We start from the raw sequence: 21,490 nt of genomic DNA, 5'->3' as shown, positions 1-21,490 counted from the left end.
TCTAGTGAGCCTGGGATTTTTTTTATGCCTTGAGATTCATGGCCTGCACTGATATGAGGCACACCCATATTTTCAGGACTCTACAATCATGCCATACAAAATATTAGTTCAAACTTGATAAAAAAAAAGTTATTTTGTGCTAACATTATGTCGTGATCAAAGGGCTAGCCTCTCAGCTGGGAGTCTGAAACAGTCAAGGCAATGCATGACCCACCCAACATTTTTGTACTCACTCAAATGAAAAAAAATAAAATGACAAAAAAGGAATGAAGTTTAAAATTTTGACCACTTTATTTATTGTGCGGTTTATTTTTCCAGACCTAAATTGTGCAAATCCTTACATGGTGTGTTGGATGTGGACATTACTCATTTCATTTCAGAGTAAAACATCAATGTAAAGATCACAAACAACAAAATTGTTCAGACTTGGAAATGCCATTAAACTTTACTTACTGCTCTAACATTGTAAAATGAAGCTGTCCCTCTTCCCCACACCATAAGAGCAATGAATATATTTTCATAATCATACCCGTATTCTAATTCAATTTAGAAGAATCATAATAGAGAAAAGCCCTGAGAAGTCTCCTGCCTCGCTTTTCTGCATCCAAAGCATTCCATAAGTACAAGAAAAATGAAGCCCTGTGAGTGTGGCTTGCACAACACTTAATTGGATCCAGTCAGCGCTGCACCAACAGCCGCAGATAGGGCTGAAACGGCATCCTTAGCTAATCTTCCCATGGTAACAAAGGCTATAATGAGTAGGTAGGCTGCCTTTGTGTTGTACATCACAAAAAGCTGGGTGTTTCCATGAGGATTTCGTTTGAAAGCAAAACCCCTACAGAAAACCTGTTAGAAAGAAACCCAGAGAAAACACTTAAGGGCCACAGCCTTCCCTCTGCCAAAAATGCTGTTAAGAAATACTGCCTTGAAATCAAAAATTGTGCTGAATGAGCAAAGAAGCAGTCAAAGAAAAACAGGAAATTATGCAGGAAACACACCCCTTTGATGCTTGCACACTCAGATACAAGCATGTATGCAGGCTGCTCCCTCTTGCAAGAGTTATGGATTCCTGACTATAAATGTCAGGTCAGGTTCCTCATGGTAACCCTGCCAGCTCTCCATGCTGACAGACGGCCCAAGTTCAAAAAGTTGTAATTTACCCCTCTTTGTACCACAATGAGCAAGTCTGTCCATTAAAACAATTATTATTTTTACCTAGTGGATTTAAAAGCCTTGGCATAACTTCACTGTGATTTTGGTACGATTGCATATGCAATAAAGCAAAAAACCAACAAACTAGGTCAGCTTCTGAACTCCGTGTCCCTAAAACCACTGGGATTTTTGTTCAAGCAAGTGGTTCAGAATTTGGCTCTGATAAAAACAAGCTTTAGCAGAAACACAGACTGGCCCCAGCACTGCTAGTCAAACCAGTGATCTCCCATGCAGGTTCTGTTCCACTCCAGGCCACAGTTCCAGCACCACTCAAATCTGCACTGAGGGCGAGGGCATTTCATGTGCATGCAGCCACCTGCAAAATAGCAACACAATGGCTTTGGTACTTGGAAAACACTTAGAGATGTTAGTCAACTGTAAAGAGCATTAAAATCAGCTTTCTTAGACCTTAATTTACCAACTAAGTAAATTATTTAATAAAAGTACAAAACCAAAGAATATTTCCCCGGGCTTTCTAAAACTCACTGCTCCTCTGTTATTGGGCTTTAATGTGTTTTTCTCACTTGAGGGACTGCAGGGGTAGGAGGAAATTAAAAAAGACTATGCTAGGGATAAGGAAAAAAGATGTTAGTCTGTGGCCTCTCAAAGCAGTCCTGGAGGTACCTCCTCAAGGTTACTCCATGCTAGTCCAGCTGTGAGCCAGAAGATAAACAAAATTAAATTATTTTTTGAATTTGGATTCAAAGATTTGCAAGATGTGAAAATTTGGTAAATGAGGAGATACAGACTTTGGTGGCTGACTGCTGATTATACAAAAATGACATTTGTAATTTAAGTTCATTTGACCTTTTTAGTATCTGAAACAGCCTTTTGGTCATATCAATGTTTTTTGCCTGTTGGGTTCCTTACTTCTCCATACTATGAGAGAAGTTTTAATTTCTACGCTCACCACCTTCATCAAAAGTTTATTTTGTAATTTATAAAACATTAACATTGTCAAAGGTCATTGCAGAAATACACTTCAAATTGAAACTATGTTGCTTACCACACAAAGAGATCTGTTGTATAATCCAAACTGAGAGAAAAGCATGCACTATGAAGAAATGCTGAAATGTCATCTTGGTTTGACTCCAAATGGTGATGGGAGGTACAGGGAGTGTGTGTTCCCTACTGTATGAGCTGCTACCCTTACACCACGTTTTTAAAAATGCCACTCTAGAATGTTTCTCTGAGGGCAAAAACAAACAAGAATTGGTTTGTTAAAACAGGCCTGTCTGCTTCACCTGACAGAGAGAGAAATCCACTTGTGATAGTAAGGTCTATTCATCAGTTTATATCTTTGTATAAGAAGTGCAATGTGGCAGAAAGATTTTTATCTCATTTAAATGTAAACATACAAATGGTCAGCCTCCATGTTACGGTTTTTATAAAGTTTAGATCCAGTCCTCTCTTACAGTTTGTATTAAGCTGTCACTGGGTAAAACTCATCTCAGTCCTGGCACAGGACCCAAACCCAGTAGGTGCATTCTGTCAAACGTGTGCTCTCCCTGCTAAGCTACAAAAATCACGTTATTCTCTGCTATAGCACAGCTGAGATCAACAGTCAAGAGTGGAGAGTGCCTCAAGCAATGGGACCTACAGCTCTGTGAGTACAGGAGCCCTCGGAGAGGCAATGGAGGTGTGTTTAAACTCACTTGGCCTGGGGACTTAGCTGTGGGAAAGTGTTCCTCTCTTTCAGTTCAGCTATTACAGGACAGTTACTGGCATCCAGAAATATTCTACAATGCCTGTCATTTATATGGGCCATTACAGAAAAGTTACCGGCATTGTCAGTGTCCCTGGTAAAATACACTGTCCACAGAATATCTGGGGAAGGAAAGCAGAATTCTCCTGTGTGGAGTTAGTGTACTTCTCCCAGATGAGGACTGCTGGCAGACCTTAGGATACAGCTGTCAGTCTCTTGACAGCAGCTGTATTTTGGCAGCTCTGAAGTGCCTCTTTAAGTTTACAAATAGAAGCTGGCATGTGCAGTACCCATGACTAAAGAAGAAGGCAAACACTGCACTTTTTAAGTTTCTTCCTTTTATTTGCAAAATGACAGAATCACTGAGGTGGGAAGGTCCCTCAAGGGATCATCCAATTCAAAACTGAAGTAGGGTGCTCAGAGTCTAAGAGAAAGTAAAGGTCTTATCACTCCCTTCAAGCCTAACCAGAAGGAGTTTTTAGTATGGCTGTGCACAAACTCTTGAATACAAATAGTCACCATTATTTGTCTATTTCTAATCAGATTAAAACTTCTGGTTTTCAGTCTGTTCTACAAATCTGTTAATACTTTTTTTACCTAGGCCTCTTTTATCTCTCTTATGCTGCCCACCTTGCTCTCTATGCTATGCCAAATCTTGTCTCACCTTCCCACTCTTCAATTCAATCTTTCTTTCCTTCTGCTTCTTGTGCTTGAAGGTGTCTCCCACTTTCCATCTGTCAACTGCCTTATTTTCTTTCATCAAACCCCAGATTTTAGGTTTTTGTCCTATTTCTTTCCCAGTAATATTTCTGTAGTGCTGCTGCTCAAAGTTCTCCCCTTGCAGTTCATAGAGCCTTATTTGGCGTTTTCAGTGTCTTATGTGAATGCCACAAAACTGGGAAGCATCCTCTAAATATTTGTATAATATTTAGGCAGTCATGTTAATATATTTTTATTAATTAACATAAATACAATTAAGTCTTGTAACAGTATTAACCTATAAAGTACAGCCTATTTACCATTCCCATTCTTCATTTTAAACACCCCAGTGCCAGCAGATTACTTTTCTTCCTGCATGGTAAGCACTGATTAATGCAGATTTTGTCAGGTCTCGTGTTGCTTCCTCTAACTTGTTCTTCTGCCATGGTTGTGTGGCTGGGTTGGGATTAATCTCACTGAAATTCAGCCATACACTGTGTAGATATCTAGAGCAGGACTAACTCTTCACACCCCACTTTTAGGTGTGATTTTCTGGCCTACATTCGACAATTCTGCTGCATTGTGAGATGAGTTTTACCCTACAAATGTCTACTTTCTCCAGTGGCAACAGAAATTCTAGATAACTCACTGGGCATCCAGTCATATGAATGCTACATCCAGGGCCCCATTTCCCCTGTCTAAAAAATAACTGGACATTTTGTGAGGCTTAATTAGTGGTTTTAGAACTAAGTGATTTAGGGTTAGTGTTTTCAAGCTAATTTAGATAAGGTGACACAGGGAATTATTCCAGCTTTTTGTGCTCTCCCCTCTTGGAATAATATTATGCCTATGTACACCTGCACCTTCATATGTTTATACTGTAAAGTGAATTTTAAGAGACAGGTAAGTACAAGATGTCTAATAAACTTACCATTTTTTTCTACTGGAATATTGCAGTTGGGGCATGGCTTGGTTGTCTTCTTGATTGTTTCTCTAGAGGCTTCTTCCCATCGAGCTTGCATGGCTGCGTGCTCATCAACCACATACCCCTGCAAAGAGAGAGGAAGAGCACTCACTGGGGCGTGGAGCCCCACTGCGAATGCACGAAGACAGGTAAAGCAAAAGGGAAGGCAAAGGAGGAGTCAGGTGAATCTGGCTGACAACATCACGTGTTAGACACCACAGGTTTGATTCCGCTTCAGGGATTCAAGGCCTGCTTGCAAGAGCAGCAAAAACACTTAAAAAAAAGTGCAACATTTGGTAATGCTGCTGCTAGAATGCTGCACAAAGGATGGTGGGGTGCCTGGAAGGAAGTTGTTTTTCGTAATAAAACGTACTCTGTTGTATTGGAGATCTGAGTTACATTCCAGTGTAACTCTACGCAAATATAACAGGCACAAAGAATAAACATAAAAATTTTGGAAAAAAGGTAAAACCCACTCATGAGCAATGAAAGCTCCCCAGGTAGAATGACACAGAAGGAAAAAGCCATCATGAAGAATCTAAAAGGGACTCCTGTGTTTGTCCCATTTATGACTGGGACAAAATTACATAATCTACACGAGTGGCCTATTTGGCTGTTTCTCACCTAAAATGATAGTACAAGGACAAAAGAGATGGCAGTGCCCTGGGTCATTTCCATCACACAAGGCTGGCAACCATGTGAATAGTACCTATAAACAATGCATGAAGGTTCCAACCTTGAAGCTCTGCTCTCTCCATTCATAATATGGTTTTATTCAAGCATGTGGGAAAATGAACTTAAATAAAACTATTTAATTTATAACAATTCCTGTAACTGCTTAGTGTATACCTTCTAAATAGGATTTTATGTGGATAGACTTTTATATTTATTTTTATGGATAATTTTTTAATTTATTTATTTCTAGTAAGACAGGAAAAGGAAATTGGCCCAGCTTTAAACAATGCAACAAAGCCATAACTCCACTTGAATTCTGGTCATCTAGTATTGATAAAACATATAAGCTGTGTCAGTGAGTGGTGCCTAGATTTTAGTTCTTGGCTGAAATGACCTGAATTAAAATGGAATAACAAAGGCCAACATCTGCAAAAATTTATTTACTAGCTCATGTAGTGGCCATTGCAATATGCATTTAAGGAGAACTAAACCAAAACATCAAAAAAACCCAAACCTCACTGTCTTCTTTTAATCAGGAAACATCAATAACATGTTTGCCATTATTTATTTTACAACCTACATCAGTCTTCTCAGCCTGTGAATGTCTTTTGTTGCTCCCCACTTAATATTCTCCAATTTGCTTATCTTTTTGATGTAGAGGTGACAAAAGTGAACAAAGTCTTCTTATCTGTATCCTAGAAATGACTTTTACTTTTGTCTCTCTGCTTGTGGAGAGGGAACTCAGCCCTGCACCCTGCTGGATTATTCAGCAATTCGGCAGGAAAATGACCTCTATACAACAGCACATTAGTAAGTCCTGGGAAACAGAAAAAGCTGCTCAGGCTAATAGCAAAGAACATAATCTAGTATTGATTTCTCAACACCTACATCCTTAAGGAAGGATGACTTCTGCAAGCAATCTGAGGTAGCTCAGAGAGGCAGAGTGGGAGAGTGGGGAACACTTGACCAGGGCCTCAGTTTTCCCTGTGACAGAAATAAGATGATGACTTATTTTAATGGGAACTCATTGCTTAACATGCATACAGATGAAAATCACTACAGCAGTGACAAAACATGGCTATTCTTTTCAGAAGCACTAAATGAGAAGACCAGATGTATTTAAAATTTTTGTAATCAATCCAGAAGAGCTTCACAGTGTCTCTGTTTTTTCTCCATCTTCATGTCTCTGTTGTGAACTAATAGCAAAGGACACTGAAGCAAAATTTCACATACCAAGTTTCTAACTTTATTTTTATAAACAATTTTGATCTTAGTTCTGAAAACAAAATTGGGAGACCTTAGGAATAACTAAAAGAAACAACTTCTAGCCATACACATGCAATTTACCAAGAACAAATTGCTGAAAAAAATTATTGAATTTGTGAATTATTATTCTAGTATTTTCCATTGCAAAAATTCTAGCATGAACTAGATGCAGCAGCATATTTCAGCCTATTGGAGTTGAAGTGTCCCTTCTGTTCCCAGTCTTGCTGATTGCTAAGTTAAAAACTTCCTGCTGCATGAACCAAATATAAAGAAATGGTACAGTGATGGAGTCCCTCTGATTCACGGAAGAAATCATACCATCCAGATATATCAGCCTTCAGTGTTGGTTCAGTGCTCCGCACCCAGTGATGGCAAGCACACATAAATTTATCTGCATTTTTTCTTCAATAAAGAAAAAGTGTATGGCAATTCTTCATTACTGGTGCCTATTTGAATCATGTTCTTACATCCTAAACTAGCAAACCTAATCTGCTTGACAGTGGCCTGGGTTTGTCAAGCAGAGGGATCTCTAACTTTGCTTTTTCTGCCCGGTCTTGGATAGGAAATTCAGAGATGCTCCAGGTGTGCGTCACACATCAGTTTGCTGAGGACAGGAGACTTTGATCACTTCTGATGCTCACTCAACACAATATGCTCTAGTTCCCTAGTTGGTATGGAACATTTGTCCCAGCACTATGGAAAAGCTACTAGATTTCATCCATGCCACTTTATGAATAAATTTTTTGATTGTCAACTCTGCTGCATATTATGACCAGGAATGAATACCCATAAATTACAGCAAGCTACAGAAAGAGCTGTTGTAAGCACTATTCAATATCACCCCTGCAGTATTCCCTTAGGGAGACAGGAAGAAAAGTTTGTCTTATTATCTCTGGGTCACAGTGAAGGACGTAGATTTACTTCTAATTCTATGCTGAGCCTTTTGGAAAAACTAACAGGGATAAAGAGACCACAGAGACTGCCGAAGACCATACAACAATACAAAAACATGTACATGGGATTCTTTCTTTGCAGTTAATCGATATCTTACAGTATTGGAAAGAGATCTACAGGGATAGAAAACATCTTGAAATAGAAATAAATTGTCCTTCTTAGAACAGCGTCTCATCCAGGTGAAACAGTACACATCAACCCTCCAGGAGAGCTACGCTGAAGCAAATGAAGAATGTGTTCACAAACAGCAGCTAAGAAGTACCATCCAGATTAAAAACATTCATGGCAAAGCTTCTTGTTCAAAATACTGGAAGCTGTAGATATATAATGATAAATTTTGACATCCAATGAATTCTACACTGCCTTATGTTAGCACGCTTCTTTTATGAACATGCTTATTTTGCCTGGTATAGACAACATAATTCAGAGTACAATATGCAACTGTTAACCTTCTTTGTGCTTTGCTTTAAGATGTAATTTCTGCATTCCTGCTTGTTTTCCCTTGGTGCATCATCTCTCCCTGATAAGCAAAAAAGCTGGTGATGCATAACTAAAAAACATGCATCCTAGTGAAGCTTTCTTTAAATCCGAAATACATTTGCTTTTGATCAGAGATGCTTGGTTTTAAGAGAATTTTACTTGCAAAAATAAGCTTTTTATTTAGGGTAATAGAAATATGTAAAGTTATTTCACTTTATGTGAAATACAGAATTTTTAAAAGGTTTTGATGTCTCAAAACAGGAAGTATTACTTATTTTCTAACAAGAATGTCAGAAAAGCTATGTATATTTGAAAGGAAGACAAAGAATAATTCATTGTGTACAAGGAATGTTCAGCCCACCATAATATTTAGGTTAACACAGCCCACCAGAGCTACAGCCAGAGTTCTAAGCAAAAGCAGCCTCAGCTGTTGAAGCCTGATCTACAATGGATGATGACAGTCCAACTTAAATTAATTTTGTCTTCTTGGCTTCAACAGGGCTGTTTTATGAACATGATCACCTGAATTAACATACTGTCGTGTTTATTGGTGCTTTTACTGCAGGGGGTAAAAATAGCTGATGTCTAGGGCACTGGATAGACCAGAGGGTTTTGGGAGAAAATGGATTATTTGAACCATTCAGGAGTCAAAATCTCACAAAGAGAGAAGTACATAGCCATGTGACTATTGCTCTAGTTCAGAGACGGATTTAGGCTAATCAAAATGCTAAAGTGTGGCATTAGATAAGGAACAGAAAAGATATTAATTCAATGAGAATATGTTTCACACACAGGAAAAATAGAGGTGCCAGTACTACAATGATCCAGTTAAATCCACATGAAGCAGCTTTGTGTGAGCCAATTTGTCTAGTGTGCCTAGGGAATTCTGACATAAAATGAAAGAACTGCTTTGTGATGACAGCAACTAGTTAAAATCAAATTGATATACACAGGGTATTATATTGGATACAAGATGAAAGAGTGCTCTGGTTTGGTGAGACTGCACATCAAGGTTCTCACTCTGAGGGTTGCAGCTATTCATATAATGAATTAAATTCAGGTAGATGGTGAATATTGAATTTGCACTGCTCTAAAGCAGAAAATCTAATCTAATACAGGTCATTCTTATATAACTGTTTTCCATGAGTGGAATAAAGAACGTGCCTTCTCTCGTAAGTGGCAACACAGCTGAAAACGACTGTCAGCTTAACCTCATAAACAAAAGCACTCTGTCACATCTTTTCTACTTTATTGCTGCCCAAAATAGGAAAGCTAAAGTTCTCTCTATATAGTTCTTGTCTATTTCTCATTAGACAGGAAGTTAAGACCTATTCTCAGATTTCCTCTGGTGCATCTTTATTTATAACACAGAGACTAATTTTACAGGACATTTCCCGGTTATAGTTATTTTTCTTGCTCCTTTAATTAGGCACCTGTGGGTTGAAACGTCCTGAGCTTGACATTGTGAGTATCCAAATACTAAAACCCTGACCTCAGTTTCTTTTTCAGTTGTTTAAGATATTTTAGAAATCAAGCTAGGTGTGCCATTTCTTGTATAGCCATGTTTTATTTAACTTTTAAAATTTACCTGATGGGGGAAAAAAAAAAAAAAGAAATCAATGGCCTAATAATAGATGTTCCACATTTCATACTGTGACTCAGGACTCACTGAAAGATGCTGTGTATGATCAACCTTTTCAGCAGCTTTTCCTTTCACTAAAATGCAGGGAAATAATTAATGGTTTTTGTGGTTAGCACTTACTATTTATCATTTAGATTATCATTAGCTGCTTAGAGACCAGGCTTCACAACCCTACATGCTTGCTGGAAATCCACAGCATGGGAGGTTAGCAGCTGTCTTTCCACGATGGAAAAGGAAGCCTGGCAGGCGATGCCTGTACATTTCATACCCCCTGCCGTCAACTCCGAGACCTGCACACAGGAGGCAGTGGGAGGAAAAGATGGGCTGGAGGCTCACCTGTGGCCCAAGTGGGCTGTGAGCTTTTCCAGGAGCTACATTCCAAGAGCCTTCAGCAGGATGCCAGGTGCTGTGCCAGGCTTTCCTGGGTGTGCGTGTGCACGGATGTGCCTTTATGTTGCACCTGTGCAGCAAAAAACACGTCTGGGAAGCGATCTGATGGGTCTGCTTGAGCCAGTTGTTTGCCTGAGACATCATGCCTGAGTCAGGTTTGAGCCCAGAAACCCTGGTTAGAGTGCAGCCAGGGCCCTGGAAGTGTGTGCTGATGAAGAGGGTCAGGTTTGCCCTGACTCAGCTGAGGCACTGACTGCTCTGCTTTTGGTTAGGTCTGATGGGTTCCTGGACCGACAGGGGTGCTGGATAAATTTTATACTGCCAGTTGCAGAACAGCAAAGCTATTACCTGGATCCTACATTAGCTACCTGAGGACTGTGAGGGCTGAGTTCCAAACAAGGAACAGCTTTGAACAAACAGGTTTGATTTGAAAGTTGTGGGTCTGGGAAGGGCTTTGGGATTTGGATGACAAAGGCCTCCAGCTTACAGCTACAGCCAGGACAGGTAGTGCCCCAAAGGTTAAGAGAGGAATTGAAGTCAAGTTTTACAGCACTAGCTATAAATTTACACTGGAAGAGACTTTAGATGAAGGTTTAGAACATGTTTCAGTAAAAATGGTGTTGCTGTTTCTTGTAAGAGACCTTTGTGCCAAGCCAGCACCCTGAGCCTCAGGACCCATCAGATTTTATCTGAACTTGTGTTGACGTGCCTAAAGACTTGTTTTAGTCTGTGACAGCAATTATTTAATGACCTGATGACTACTCCCCTGTTCGGCTTTTCCACAATTTTTGTATTATTGGATGGTTTAAGGGTTCCATGTATTTTTGTAACAGGAAGGTGGGAATGACCACTATAGGTACTATTGGTCAGAACAAACTCTCTCTGACCCTACAGTAAAATGCTGTGCAGAGGAGTAATGGCATGGGATGATAGAAGAGGCCTTGAAAGCAGAGGCACAGGATGATATGGAAGGCCCCAGCATTATAAACCAGACTCAAGTGGACAGTTACCCAAATATAGCCTTGAAGGATGGATAAAAACAGTCTTGAGGACAGCAAAGAGAACAAAGGCATAACTGACTTGGGTAAAGCACATCAACACTGACTTGTGTGTCAGAGGAGTCTGTTAACAAACACGTAAGACTGACTCCAGGCAGATTATACAGTAAGAAGGAAAAAAAACCCTTCAATATCAATATCATGCTCCTTCTGGTACAGGATTCACTATACCAGCCCATTCCAGACTGCAGCTATTGAGCCTAGAACTCAGAGGAGCAGTGGAATGTTAAAAATAACACCGGGAAAATGGGTGTTACCAGAAAGTTTGCATATCCTTTATTTTAACCATAATTTGAACTGTAAGTCCTAGTGTTATTGTAAATGGGCTTAAAAATACTTCATTGATTAGCTAAGACTTTGATAAAACTAGCAATACACGTTTTACTTTGCATATACAGTGAACAGAGTCTGAAATTAACACCTTTAGCAGGTTTTAAATGTAAAAATCTCTTTAGAGATTTTAAATGTAACAAAATGGTAGAAATTTACACCACCTAGTCTGTAACCTAGCAAGAAATGGGCAAGAACTTTTAGCTGCATCAGCAGGTAAAGATGAATATTTAAAGAAGGATTTCACTGGATTGCATGGATTGCAGGGCCAGATTTGCTAGAACAGACTCATGACTAGCTGGAATTAAAGCTTGGACTAAGACTACATATGTTCTGACAGGATTTTTAAGTTTGGTAGGACAAGATAATCAGCAGCTTCTTGGAGAAAATTTGTTCACAGAACCAAATTTAAAACACTTTTTAATAACACATTTCATCCAGGTTGTGTTACCTTTTTCCCCCCCAAACACTTATGACCCCATATTCGACTCATGTATTTACACAGGCACCACTTTTGCATCTGTGTTATTACTATTACAGTTTACCTTGTCGTTGTCTCGTCAACGTGCCCAGCACCAAAACCACCCTGGAAGCTACTCTGAAAAAGTTCAAATCTAATATGTGGCCACATTTTATTGAACAGTTGCTAGTGAGCAAGAGGGTGCATTGCTTATCCTTGTAAAAGAAAAACCATCTAGAAAGGTTTTGTGCTAAGAAAGATAGGCTAATTTTAAGGTGGGGAATTACAGAGGAAGCTGGTTTATGGCTACATTCCCCACCAGCACAGACATGTGTGAGGTTAAAAGAGGCCAGGAAGCTTGGTTTTGTGGTGTACATAGCAGGGACTATGTGGTTTTCTAAACCTACATCTGGCTGGAGTCAACTGTACCGTGTCATTGATTCCATCATTCACACTGTGCCTTTTAATTAATCAAATATGATTTTGTCTGTCATCCCAAAGTTCAAACGGCTCCAGGAGTCTGCAGTGGTTTTAAAACAAAGCTTCTTAACTGATATTGCCACAGATAAATTTTATTTTCCCTGAAATAATGTAATTTACACTCTAAAATGGGAAAAAAAATCAGTCCTGCACCAGTAAGTAAATGTTTAAGATAAGCTTCCAATGACCTATCTAGACTAAAAGTACACATTACAGCAGAAAGAGAACATTTTATCCTTCCCAATGGGCCATGCAATATCTGTGCACAGATCTGAAAGGTCAGGATACGCCAGTAGTTAAAGCTGGGCTGCTCTCTGTGTGCTTGCTGCCGAGTTTGCCTTTTCTACCCCAAGCAGCAAGTAATGTCCTTTAGCTTCCCTAAAGCTTCCAACTCCTTTATTTGGAATAGACTTTCAAAGATCCACATGTGGCAGCTGCTTTATCCCTCCTATGTCCTACATTTGTGGTTGCCCTCTTCCTTCCTCCTGCCAAATTACCCCATTCCCCCTTCCATCCTTTCCTACCCTCCTTCACAGTTCCACCAGCTGCACTCCCCTCAGGCTTCCTCCTCCCTCCTTTTGACATCTGCCCAAGCACAAGGCCCATTTCACCACTGTTTGTTTCCTGGACCCTCATAGCTGTGCCATGTCATTTCACATCTCTCTTTCTTTTCTTCCATCTGGAGCTTCCATTCCATCTGACAGGTTACAGCCCCTCCAGTCAGCTCTTGGCTTTCATTGACACTCAAATTCCTCTACAGCAGGCTCTATTTCTCCTTCTGAGGGATCTCTTTCTCCAAGTCTTCCCAAACTGGTGCCAGGTTCTGAGGGTACCATCAGACCTTGCTCTCCCAGTCCCCTGCTAATCCCCACATTCTGGTCATGGCTCAGGAACCCATGTCACTGCCTGGTGACACTGCAGCTGCCTCCAGCTCCCCACATTCCTGCCCAGCCCAGTCATAGGCCACCTCTGGACCTACCTTCCACCATTTTGGCTCATCCCTGTCCTCAGGCCCTGCCCTGACACACAGAAAGTCCCCAAGAAATAGACGGCCCTTGCAGAGCCCTGACACACTTTAGGATATCTGCACGGAGTGTCACCACAGCTCTTCCTGCTCTCTACGCTGCCATCAACTCATGGTCACCCAATTCCCCTACAACAACTCTCCTTTTTGGTTTTTCTTTCACCTCTTTCACACTCCTCATGCTGCACCATGTTCACCTCTGTCAAGCTGACTTAGGCCTCAGCATGTCCACAGTGTTTCATATTGTTGAACATCATAGACCTGCAGGCATTTGCAGAAATGTGACGGCAAAAGAAGGTCCTGTCACTGGCCACAGCCACTACAGGCTAAAGCAAACCCTGCACTTTTCTTATTGGAAGTATTTCCCTGAAACTGATTGTGTATCCGGCGCCTGTTCTGGAGAGGAACAGTTTAGCGGCAGTGTGTCTGACCCTTAAATTCAGCTGGCACGAGCTGTGACAATAAGATGTCTTGATAAAAGAAACGATATGGAAGGGATCCAGACAGGAGTCAAATTGGAGACAACCCTGGCATTATTCCTACATTGAAAGAGGCCCCGGTCAAAGATAAAACAAACCTTCTCACTGCCTCACCAAGCACTACAGTCACAGCCAGTTAGGTCTGACACACAGACCGATGCACCTGGCAGGTGATGCCAAGTGGAACAGACAGCCTGAAAGCACAGGTGGGTAAATGTTTGCACTAATTTCAGGGATAGAGATGGAAAGTGTCCCACAGGCCCTGTTCTCCAGGCATGCCCCCCGAATGGTTTGTGTGCCTGGTGCCCGTGTGCAGGGCGGCTCTGCAGGGATGCTGGGCGGCTGAAAGCAGCATCTCACCAGCACCGGCACTCGCCCTCTGCCTGCTGCCACTCGGCTTGCTCGGCCGGCTGAGGAAAATGAGGGAAAACATTCCTTCAGGGACACAGCACCGCCTCGTGGAGACGTTTAATTAGTACAGCTTCAGTTTCTTAGGGGAGGCGAAGGCGGACCTAAGTCAATGAACTTCAGCTTAGACTGGAGTCTCAATGAATCCTGCACAGTCTGTGGTCCCGTCAGTGCAGGGGACTTGATTTGTATAGGTGCAAGAGTTATTCTGATACTATCATTTATCTATTTTGAAACAGTTCCTTGAGAGTACAGGAATTTTTTCAGGAACAGCAAGAACATTCACATGACATGAGAACTGCAACAGTAATCAACATTGCTAAGTTAACTAAGGTTTGCTAAGGTTTAATTGGGTGCAATTTGTGTGCTGTGAGATTGAATCAGATGGGTGAAGTGCTCCCATTGTTATAAGAAAAAGCTAAGGCAATATTCAAATATTTAAAATAAATGAATTCTTCCTACGGTATTGTGATTCTTCCTGGCATATCTTTATCTCTGCATTAGAAGGTAAAAATTACATGAACTCTACCTTTCACAGAGCCAGTATTGTTGAACTAACTTCTAATGTGCTGTGACAACTTTCAGTACTCTAGGCAAAACTCTAAGCATAATTAACTCAATGAATATAGAGCTCTCTGTTCATGTTGAGATATATTCAGGTTCTAGCTCAGTTTAATTCAGGTAAGACCTTGAGCCTTGGTCTCTTGCTTTACTGGGCTGTTGGGTGCTTTCAGGATCTCTCAGTGTCTCTGTTGAAGCTGCTTTGTGTTTTATGTAAATGTGGATAAGAACTGGGAGACTGCTCTAAGGCTATCACAAATAAAATTAAACTGTTCTTCACAGAGGGCAGCTAAGCTGAAAATCTCCTTATTATATATACATATGGCTTCAAAAATGGGTTGCACAAATTCTTGGAAAAAAAAATGCTGATAGCTACTAGACATAAAATACCACATGTGCATCACAAATCACTAGAGGCTGGGAAATTAGATGGATTTTGGGTCTGATACAATACACATGTTCCAGGTCAACAGAAGTAGACACCCTGACTGACTACGAAGATACAGGCCATTTCATTCTGTCTCAACTAGTGCTAATTCTTTTTATAAATTAGAAGAGGTTCACTAAGAAAAATTAAAGGGAAGAATCTCTACACAGGTCATGACCTAGTGGAAGGTCTGCAAAGGATGGCATATGAACCATCTTCAGGCAACACATGGCAAAGATTCCCAGTAGAATTTCTCTTCTCTGCCAGTGTCTGTGTTCAGTGAGTCCCCAAAAGCCAGCCTCAGACAGAGCCTGCCTGCAGGCCCTTACAGGAGCTTAGCACACCTTGTGAGCTGGCTGGATGCAAACCCTCATCAGCACCTGCCCACAAACCTTTATCTGCCACATTGGACTGTGTGGAGGCTCAGGGTTTGAGCTTCCTCTTAGCATTAGACCTGCCAGATATCTGAATACCAGTTTTTTGCTTCCTAGGAGTGCAGCCTGGGCATCAGGCTGTGAGATATTTAGGGGATATGTTTCCTATTCTTTCTCTCCCCTTTTTTTCTTTTTTTAATTTTTTTTTTTTTAATTTTTTTTTTAGTTTTTTTTTTTTTTAAGTTGGAAAGACTATGGTTTACATGATTTATTTATTTCAAGGAAAACTTGAATCTCAAACAAAGAGAAATGCCAGGAGAGAAAAACAATTTCCTGTGTAGGTCTATAGCTACAATAGCTACAAAATGATAGAGCAGCCTAGAATAATTATCATCTAACAGCTTGCAGCCTAGACAATATATTTTTTATTTCTGTAAGTTGAACATAAATTACCAACAGTATTTTCTGCATAGGCTGTGTAAAAGCGCTGTCATTCGGCCCAAACCCGCATGATTTCCTGACTGGTGCACTGAAAATAAGCTGAAAGGCAGCAAGACTATACAAAGCCTTTCAAAAGTGCTCACACTGAATAGAGACAACCCTAGAAGCCCACTGGGAAGGCCTTTTCTTTATCAGCTGATGGCAGAGGCCTGTGTGTTCCTGACAGAACTCAGCTACTCTATCATTCCAAGAGAGTGAAATCCACTGCAAAGCCAGTTCAGCAACTCCGGCGTCTGCAGTAATTCAGCATGAACGTAATTGCTTTTACTCAGGATTATAATTAGGACCCATTTGACAAATTTCACTCTGGCTGGGCCAAGGATAATGATCAGGAATTGTGAGATACATACCTTCTGGGCCATGGCTCCCTGTGGGCTGAGGAGAGCATTGCATTCCCCTTCATGGAATTCTTCTTTACATTCACGGCAGAACACGAACTGGAAAACAAACCAAAACATGCCAGTCTTAAAAACACATTAGGGACATAGCAGGTTACAAGCATGAAGAGTCATACAACAGATGATCCCTTGCCCTTCTGTTCCCATTAAATTCCCATAATCCTCCTAATTGTGCATCTTATTATACACTCTGATCATTAACACGACAATTTTGCTGTTATTATTATACATTTCACCAGTGAAGTAACATAAATGCCATTATTAAAAATGAGATTTTGCAACGTGGTTCATTTAGGGATGTAAAGTCATACTAGATAGTTCTGGGTGTGCTTTTCCTGCTGTGAAATCTATTTAAAGAAGGGTGACAGCTGAAAAAGGCTGTTCTGCTGTATATTCTGCTGTTTGCTAATGGAAACAGTCTATTCATAGTTCTGAATCAAATGCCTTCTCTGTAGAAAATGATTGATGACTTTGCTAGGGGATGACCACTTTATAAAAGGCCATATGAAATACCATTTTCTAGAAAATTATATCCTTGCTATAGACCTTTATAGGATGGTTAAAAAAATCCATAGAAAGAGCACAATGATAGGATTCTTAACACAAGGATCTACCTCTAGACCTTTATTACATTTTTAGCAGTTGTTCTGGTTTTACCCTCCTTAAATAAGATTGTCTTTACATAAGGCTTCATTGAAAAATAATGTTTTTTGCAGATAAGTGAAACAATTGTCCCTAGCTCAGTCTGCCTGCCTCTGGCACCTAAAGTGGTTCATATGTATCAGGTTTGATTCCTTTTTTTAAGCTCTAAAATGAAGATATCTGACTTGACATGTGTCAAAATCTTTGACCCATCAATGCTGCATTACATTCGGTGTCCTTGCAGGTAAGGGGAAAAGTCAATAATGTAGAATGGGTCTCTCTTATGCTGTTTTAAAGCTATGCTGTCTTGATGCAACTCCAGACTCTGAAAGATCTCTCAGCAGTAAGCCATTCTGACTGGAATTATAAGCAAGACTGATAAAACAGCCTTGATTTTTAGATACAGAGGTGCATTCACATGTAATGAATAAAGGATATCAGGAGGACATGACACTAGAACGTTTGTCTGCCAGTAATTCCAGCTTTTGTATTTTCATTTTGAACTCTTTCAAGCTGTATTTTCACTTTTCTAAGGAGCACTGAAAATCATATTTTATTGTCATGCTAAAGAAAGTGCCCTTTATGAAAAGAAGCATTGTGCAAGTCAAAAAGGATTGATCCTGTTATTCAGAAAGTCAGGGAAATTTGGAGCAGTGGAGTGGAGTGAGTACTCTAACTTCCAGAGATATCAAAACCTATTCACTTATTTGCTTTTGTGTCACTTCTCCCTCTATTTTGTCATTGATCTAAAATGTTTTGTTTTACTTCAACCAACACTGATTTGTTAATTCACTCGTGGTTGTTAGCAAACAGCTTCACAATGGAGGCACTTTTTTTGCGGGGTATGTTGTATAGGAGGCTGTATTGTTGTAATAGAACATCATTTAAATACAACAGTGATTTGCAGTACATTAGTGGTCAAAAGTTTTGGGTGTGTTAAGCTCTGCTCAAACGAGGTACTTACACTTTCCATCTGGTGTTTCCTAAATCACCATTTCCTAAGGTCTTAAAGACTTGTTATCCTTTAACATTTAAGGTTATGTCCAGGGTTTAATTGAATTTCCCTCCGTGTATCCTAGTCTCTTTTTCCTTTGTGGCTTTATTTCCTTATGAGCACATCTGACTGACAACATTTGTCTTATAGTGTTTTGTATACGCTTTATCACTGCCTTAGCACACAATGCCTCAGCTTGCTTTCCTTACTCCAATCTCTCTTTTCCCATGCAAGCACAATTTTAAACCTTTCATAAACATTGTAAAGGGAGAAATTATGAAGAAATAGAAGAAAAACAACCAGGGCATATATTTTGCAGAGACATTCTGGCTGGCTAGTTTATGTGGCATTGGTGTTTATTACAATAATAAAATTCATAAGCTCCTGCAGTACTATTTAAGACATGAAATGCATTTTCTCATTATAGAGGCCATATTTCACACTTGCCTTTGAAAGAAATGATCTATCTTTGGTACCAATGTTACCAATGTTTTCCCCACAGGCCTATTGGAAACATTCATGAGTGTATAACTCGGCCTTTCACTAACAATTGTATATCCTACAAGTAAGTCTGTGAGTGGGCCTGCCACATCCTCATAAGGAAACAAAGCCTGATTTTTTTTTTGTGAGACAGGATACTCTTTTCACATCTTATTAGATAATGGATGAGATGTAGAATCAGTTCTGTGGCAAAGAAACACCCTGGAGGCTGATCGGTTTGTCAGAATAATAGGCATCTCCCAACAGAAATGCATTAAGCACTCCCTTTTTATGGCAAGGCATGCATCATAAGGAAAAGGCATGTCACTTACAACAAAGAGCAGTTTGTGATAGTTCTATTCATTTTTTACTTTCAGACATGAAAAATATGATAAATTTTCAGTAACAAAATGCAGTTGCAGTAAGCAACTGCAAAAATGCTGTCAGTTAACTTGTATTTTATGGCTTCATTAATATTAATACAGTTACTTTGCCCTTGGAAAGGAAAGGATTTGATGTTCAGTCAGGATTTAATACTTTTGCATAAATTTAATGTTAGTAAGTGTTTAAAATTACTATAAGTAGTGTAATTACTAATAATAGTCACACTTTCTTTTCCTTCTTGTGCCAAAAAAAGACTGGCAGATTGCTGTGATAATATAAACAGCAGATAAACTTTCTATGTCTTTACGCATTTAACACTTGCTGTTGTTACCCTTGAAAGATTCTTTGGTTGGAAAACAACCAACACAAAGAATAAATCCCAAAGGTTCAAACCTAACCCTGCATTAAAAAGAGGATTAGCAGGGAAATCCCCAAAGCACTTAAGGGATTTAGGCACTGGAAATTAATATAACCTGTGTGTGGGCTATTAGAGGCTTTTGAATATCTGTAAAAATGTATGAGATAGGCCCAAGCAGAAATCCTAAATCCAGTGACCTCAGAATAGGGGGTATTAAAAACCTCAACAGGGATTCAGATCCTGTTTTTAAAATCCTCCTTTTATGATTATTCAAACAAAAGGTAAAATCAGACCAAACTCCAGTCACTTCTATGGAATTTAAACACCACAGATGATGTCTGCAGTGATGCTGAATAAAAACTAGAGTGGTAAAATAAAGCTTCAGTCTCAATTAGTCCTGACTGGTCCATTTATAGTGTTTTAAGTTTGGAAGTGGGAGAAGAATGTAGCTCTTTTTTTCTTAAATGAAAGGAAAATGATTTTTTAATTTGCATGCTATGCTGCTTGGTTTTTTAGAGGTAAGATTTTACCATTTCCTTTTCCACAACATTTCAAAGTTTGCTCTCCCTTGGATTAAGCACCACAGCTCTCATTCTCTCCCTTGCCTACTGCAAATGCCTTTTCTTTGGTCTCTGATAATATCTCCCTTATATACAGTGCTTAAACATTACTGTTAAAATTATCTTTCTTCCAGCTTCAGTAAAATACCCCTATTCCCTGCACAAAGCTTCGAGTTTGAGCTCCCTTCTTTTATTTTGAAGTTACTTCCCAACTCCTTTTCTTTTTCACCCTTACCTCCTTCCACGTGTCTACACAGCAGAATGCAAGGAAGTTTGCAGTGAGGCAGTCATAGACAAGGTTTAATCTGTAGCACTGTAGGTACACTGCTAGGGACTTCTGTGCAGGTAAAAACTCAAGCACATACCCAGATTTCTTACCAGCCTTCTGCAATCCATGTTGAAACTGGAACTACCATTTCTTCCCTCCTATTGTTAACACTATTGGCTTTGTACTGAAGACAGACCATGTTCTGGCCAAGGTGTGTCTTCCAAAGCAAACTTTCACATCCAGATTAAAGACATCAGGTGAGGAAAGATGCACTCATACTTCCAGTACAGTGTTTCATTGGGTCTTCAAAATCACTTTTAAAATTCGTATCTAATGTCTACTTTGACTCTTCCTAATTTCAGCTTCCAGCCACTGCTTGCTGGTTTGCATTTCTCTGCTAAAATAAAGAGTCTTTCAGTATCCCATACTTTGTTCCTGTGAAGGTGCTTAGGTACTGTAATTAAGATACCTCTGAAGCTTGTTTAACCTAAACAGAGAAACTCCTAAGCTTCTCACTGGTTAAACCATTCATCAAATCCCTCTCTCCTCCAGCACCAAATAATATTCATTGCACTTTTCTGAGGATTGTCTTGTTTTTGTCATATTATAGTTATCTTTGACTAATCTCTATCATTGCTGTGCTGCATCAGCAAAGTTTTTTTATTTACTTCTGAATCACTGTTGTGTACTGAATCATGACAGGTTTGCTGACAGGCCCTGTCAAATGCAGCTACCAACACCCTGCTTTGCATAGATTCTTCACAGGAAACACTGCTTTTCTGTGATCTGGCAGTTTTTAAACCCTCATGACCAAAGCACGACGAGGCATCCATACTGCATCACCTGACAGTGATGAGACTGCTGCTGCTCAGACCATAACCACATCAATTGGAACTCAGCCCACTAAAACCATTTATTGATACAATATGGTGGTGAATTCCTTATCAGAATATTCTCTAGTTTGAAGTCTTACAGTAAGACTTGAAGAAATTGATTTTGTGCAATTACTTTTTCTTATCAAACCTGTAATTTCACCATAGAATGAAATCAGTTTCTTCTGCTATGGCTTGTTGTCACTGAGAATATATTGACTTGTAAAATCTTATAAAAATCACTTCTTCTACCTTTTCTCTTTTGATCATCCCTCATTCAGTGTTGGCTGTCTGGACCCTCCACTACTGATGAGAACTGCGAAAATTAAAAGCTACTGAATGCAGGATCAACATCTTCATCAGTACTAGAGCAAAACTAGTATGCAAGCAATGCAAAGGTTCTTAAAAACCAAAACTATATGAGCTAAGAAAACCAACACAGACC

The 21,490-nt window shown here is 39.7% G+C and overlaps 1 protein-coding gene across 3 annotated transcripts in view; it reads right to left on the bottom strand.

Annotated features, from left to right (window-relative positions):
* Positions 1–267: 267 nt before the first annotated feature.
* The window catches only part of PRKN (parkin RBR E3 ubiquitin protein ligase), a 682,323-nt gene continuing 661,100 nt past the window's right edge, over positions 268–21,490 (bottom strand). For all 3 annotated transcript variants that reach the window (XM_086877979.1, XM_086877978.1, XM_086877980.1), the window contains 3 exons: positions 16,440–16,526; positions 4,548–4,665; positions 268–1,528 (listed from right to left, as the gene is read on the bottom strand). In XM_086877979.1, coding sequence (XP_086734105.1) covers positions 1,419–1,528; positions 4,548–4,665; positions 16,440–16,526 — 315 coding nt within the window. In that variant the 3' untranslated portion in view covers positions 268–1,418. The remainder of the gene's footprint in view (positions 1,529–4,547; positions 4,666–16,439; positions 16,527–21,490) is intronic.

The sequence above is a fragment of the Cyanistes caeruleus genome, chromosome 2, assembly GCF_971803275.1.
Source record: "Cyanistes caeruleus chromosome 2, bCyaCae1.hap1.1, whole genome shotgun sequence".
Taxonomy (NCBI): Eukaryota; Metazoa; Chordata; class Aves; order Passeriformes; family Paridae; genus Cyanistes; species Cyanistes caeruleus.
This window is presented reverse-complemented; position numbering and strand designations above follow the sequence as displayed.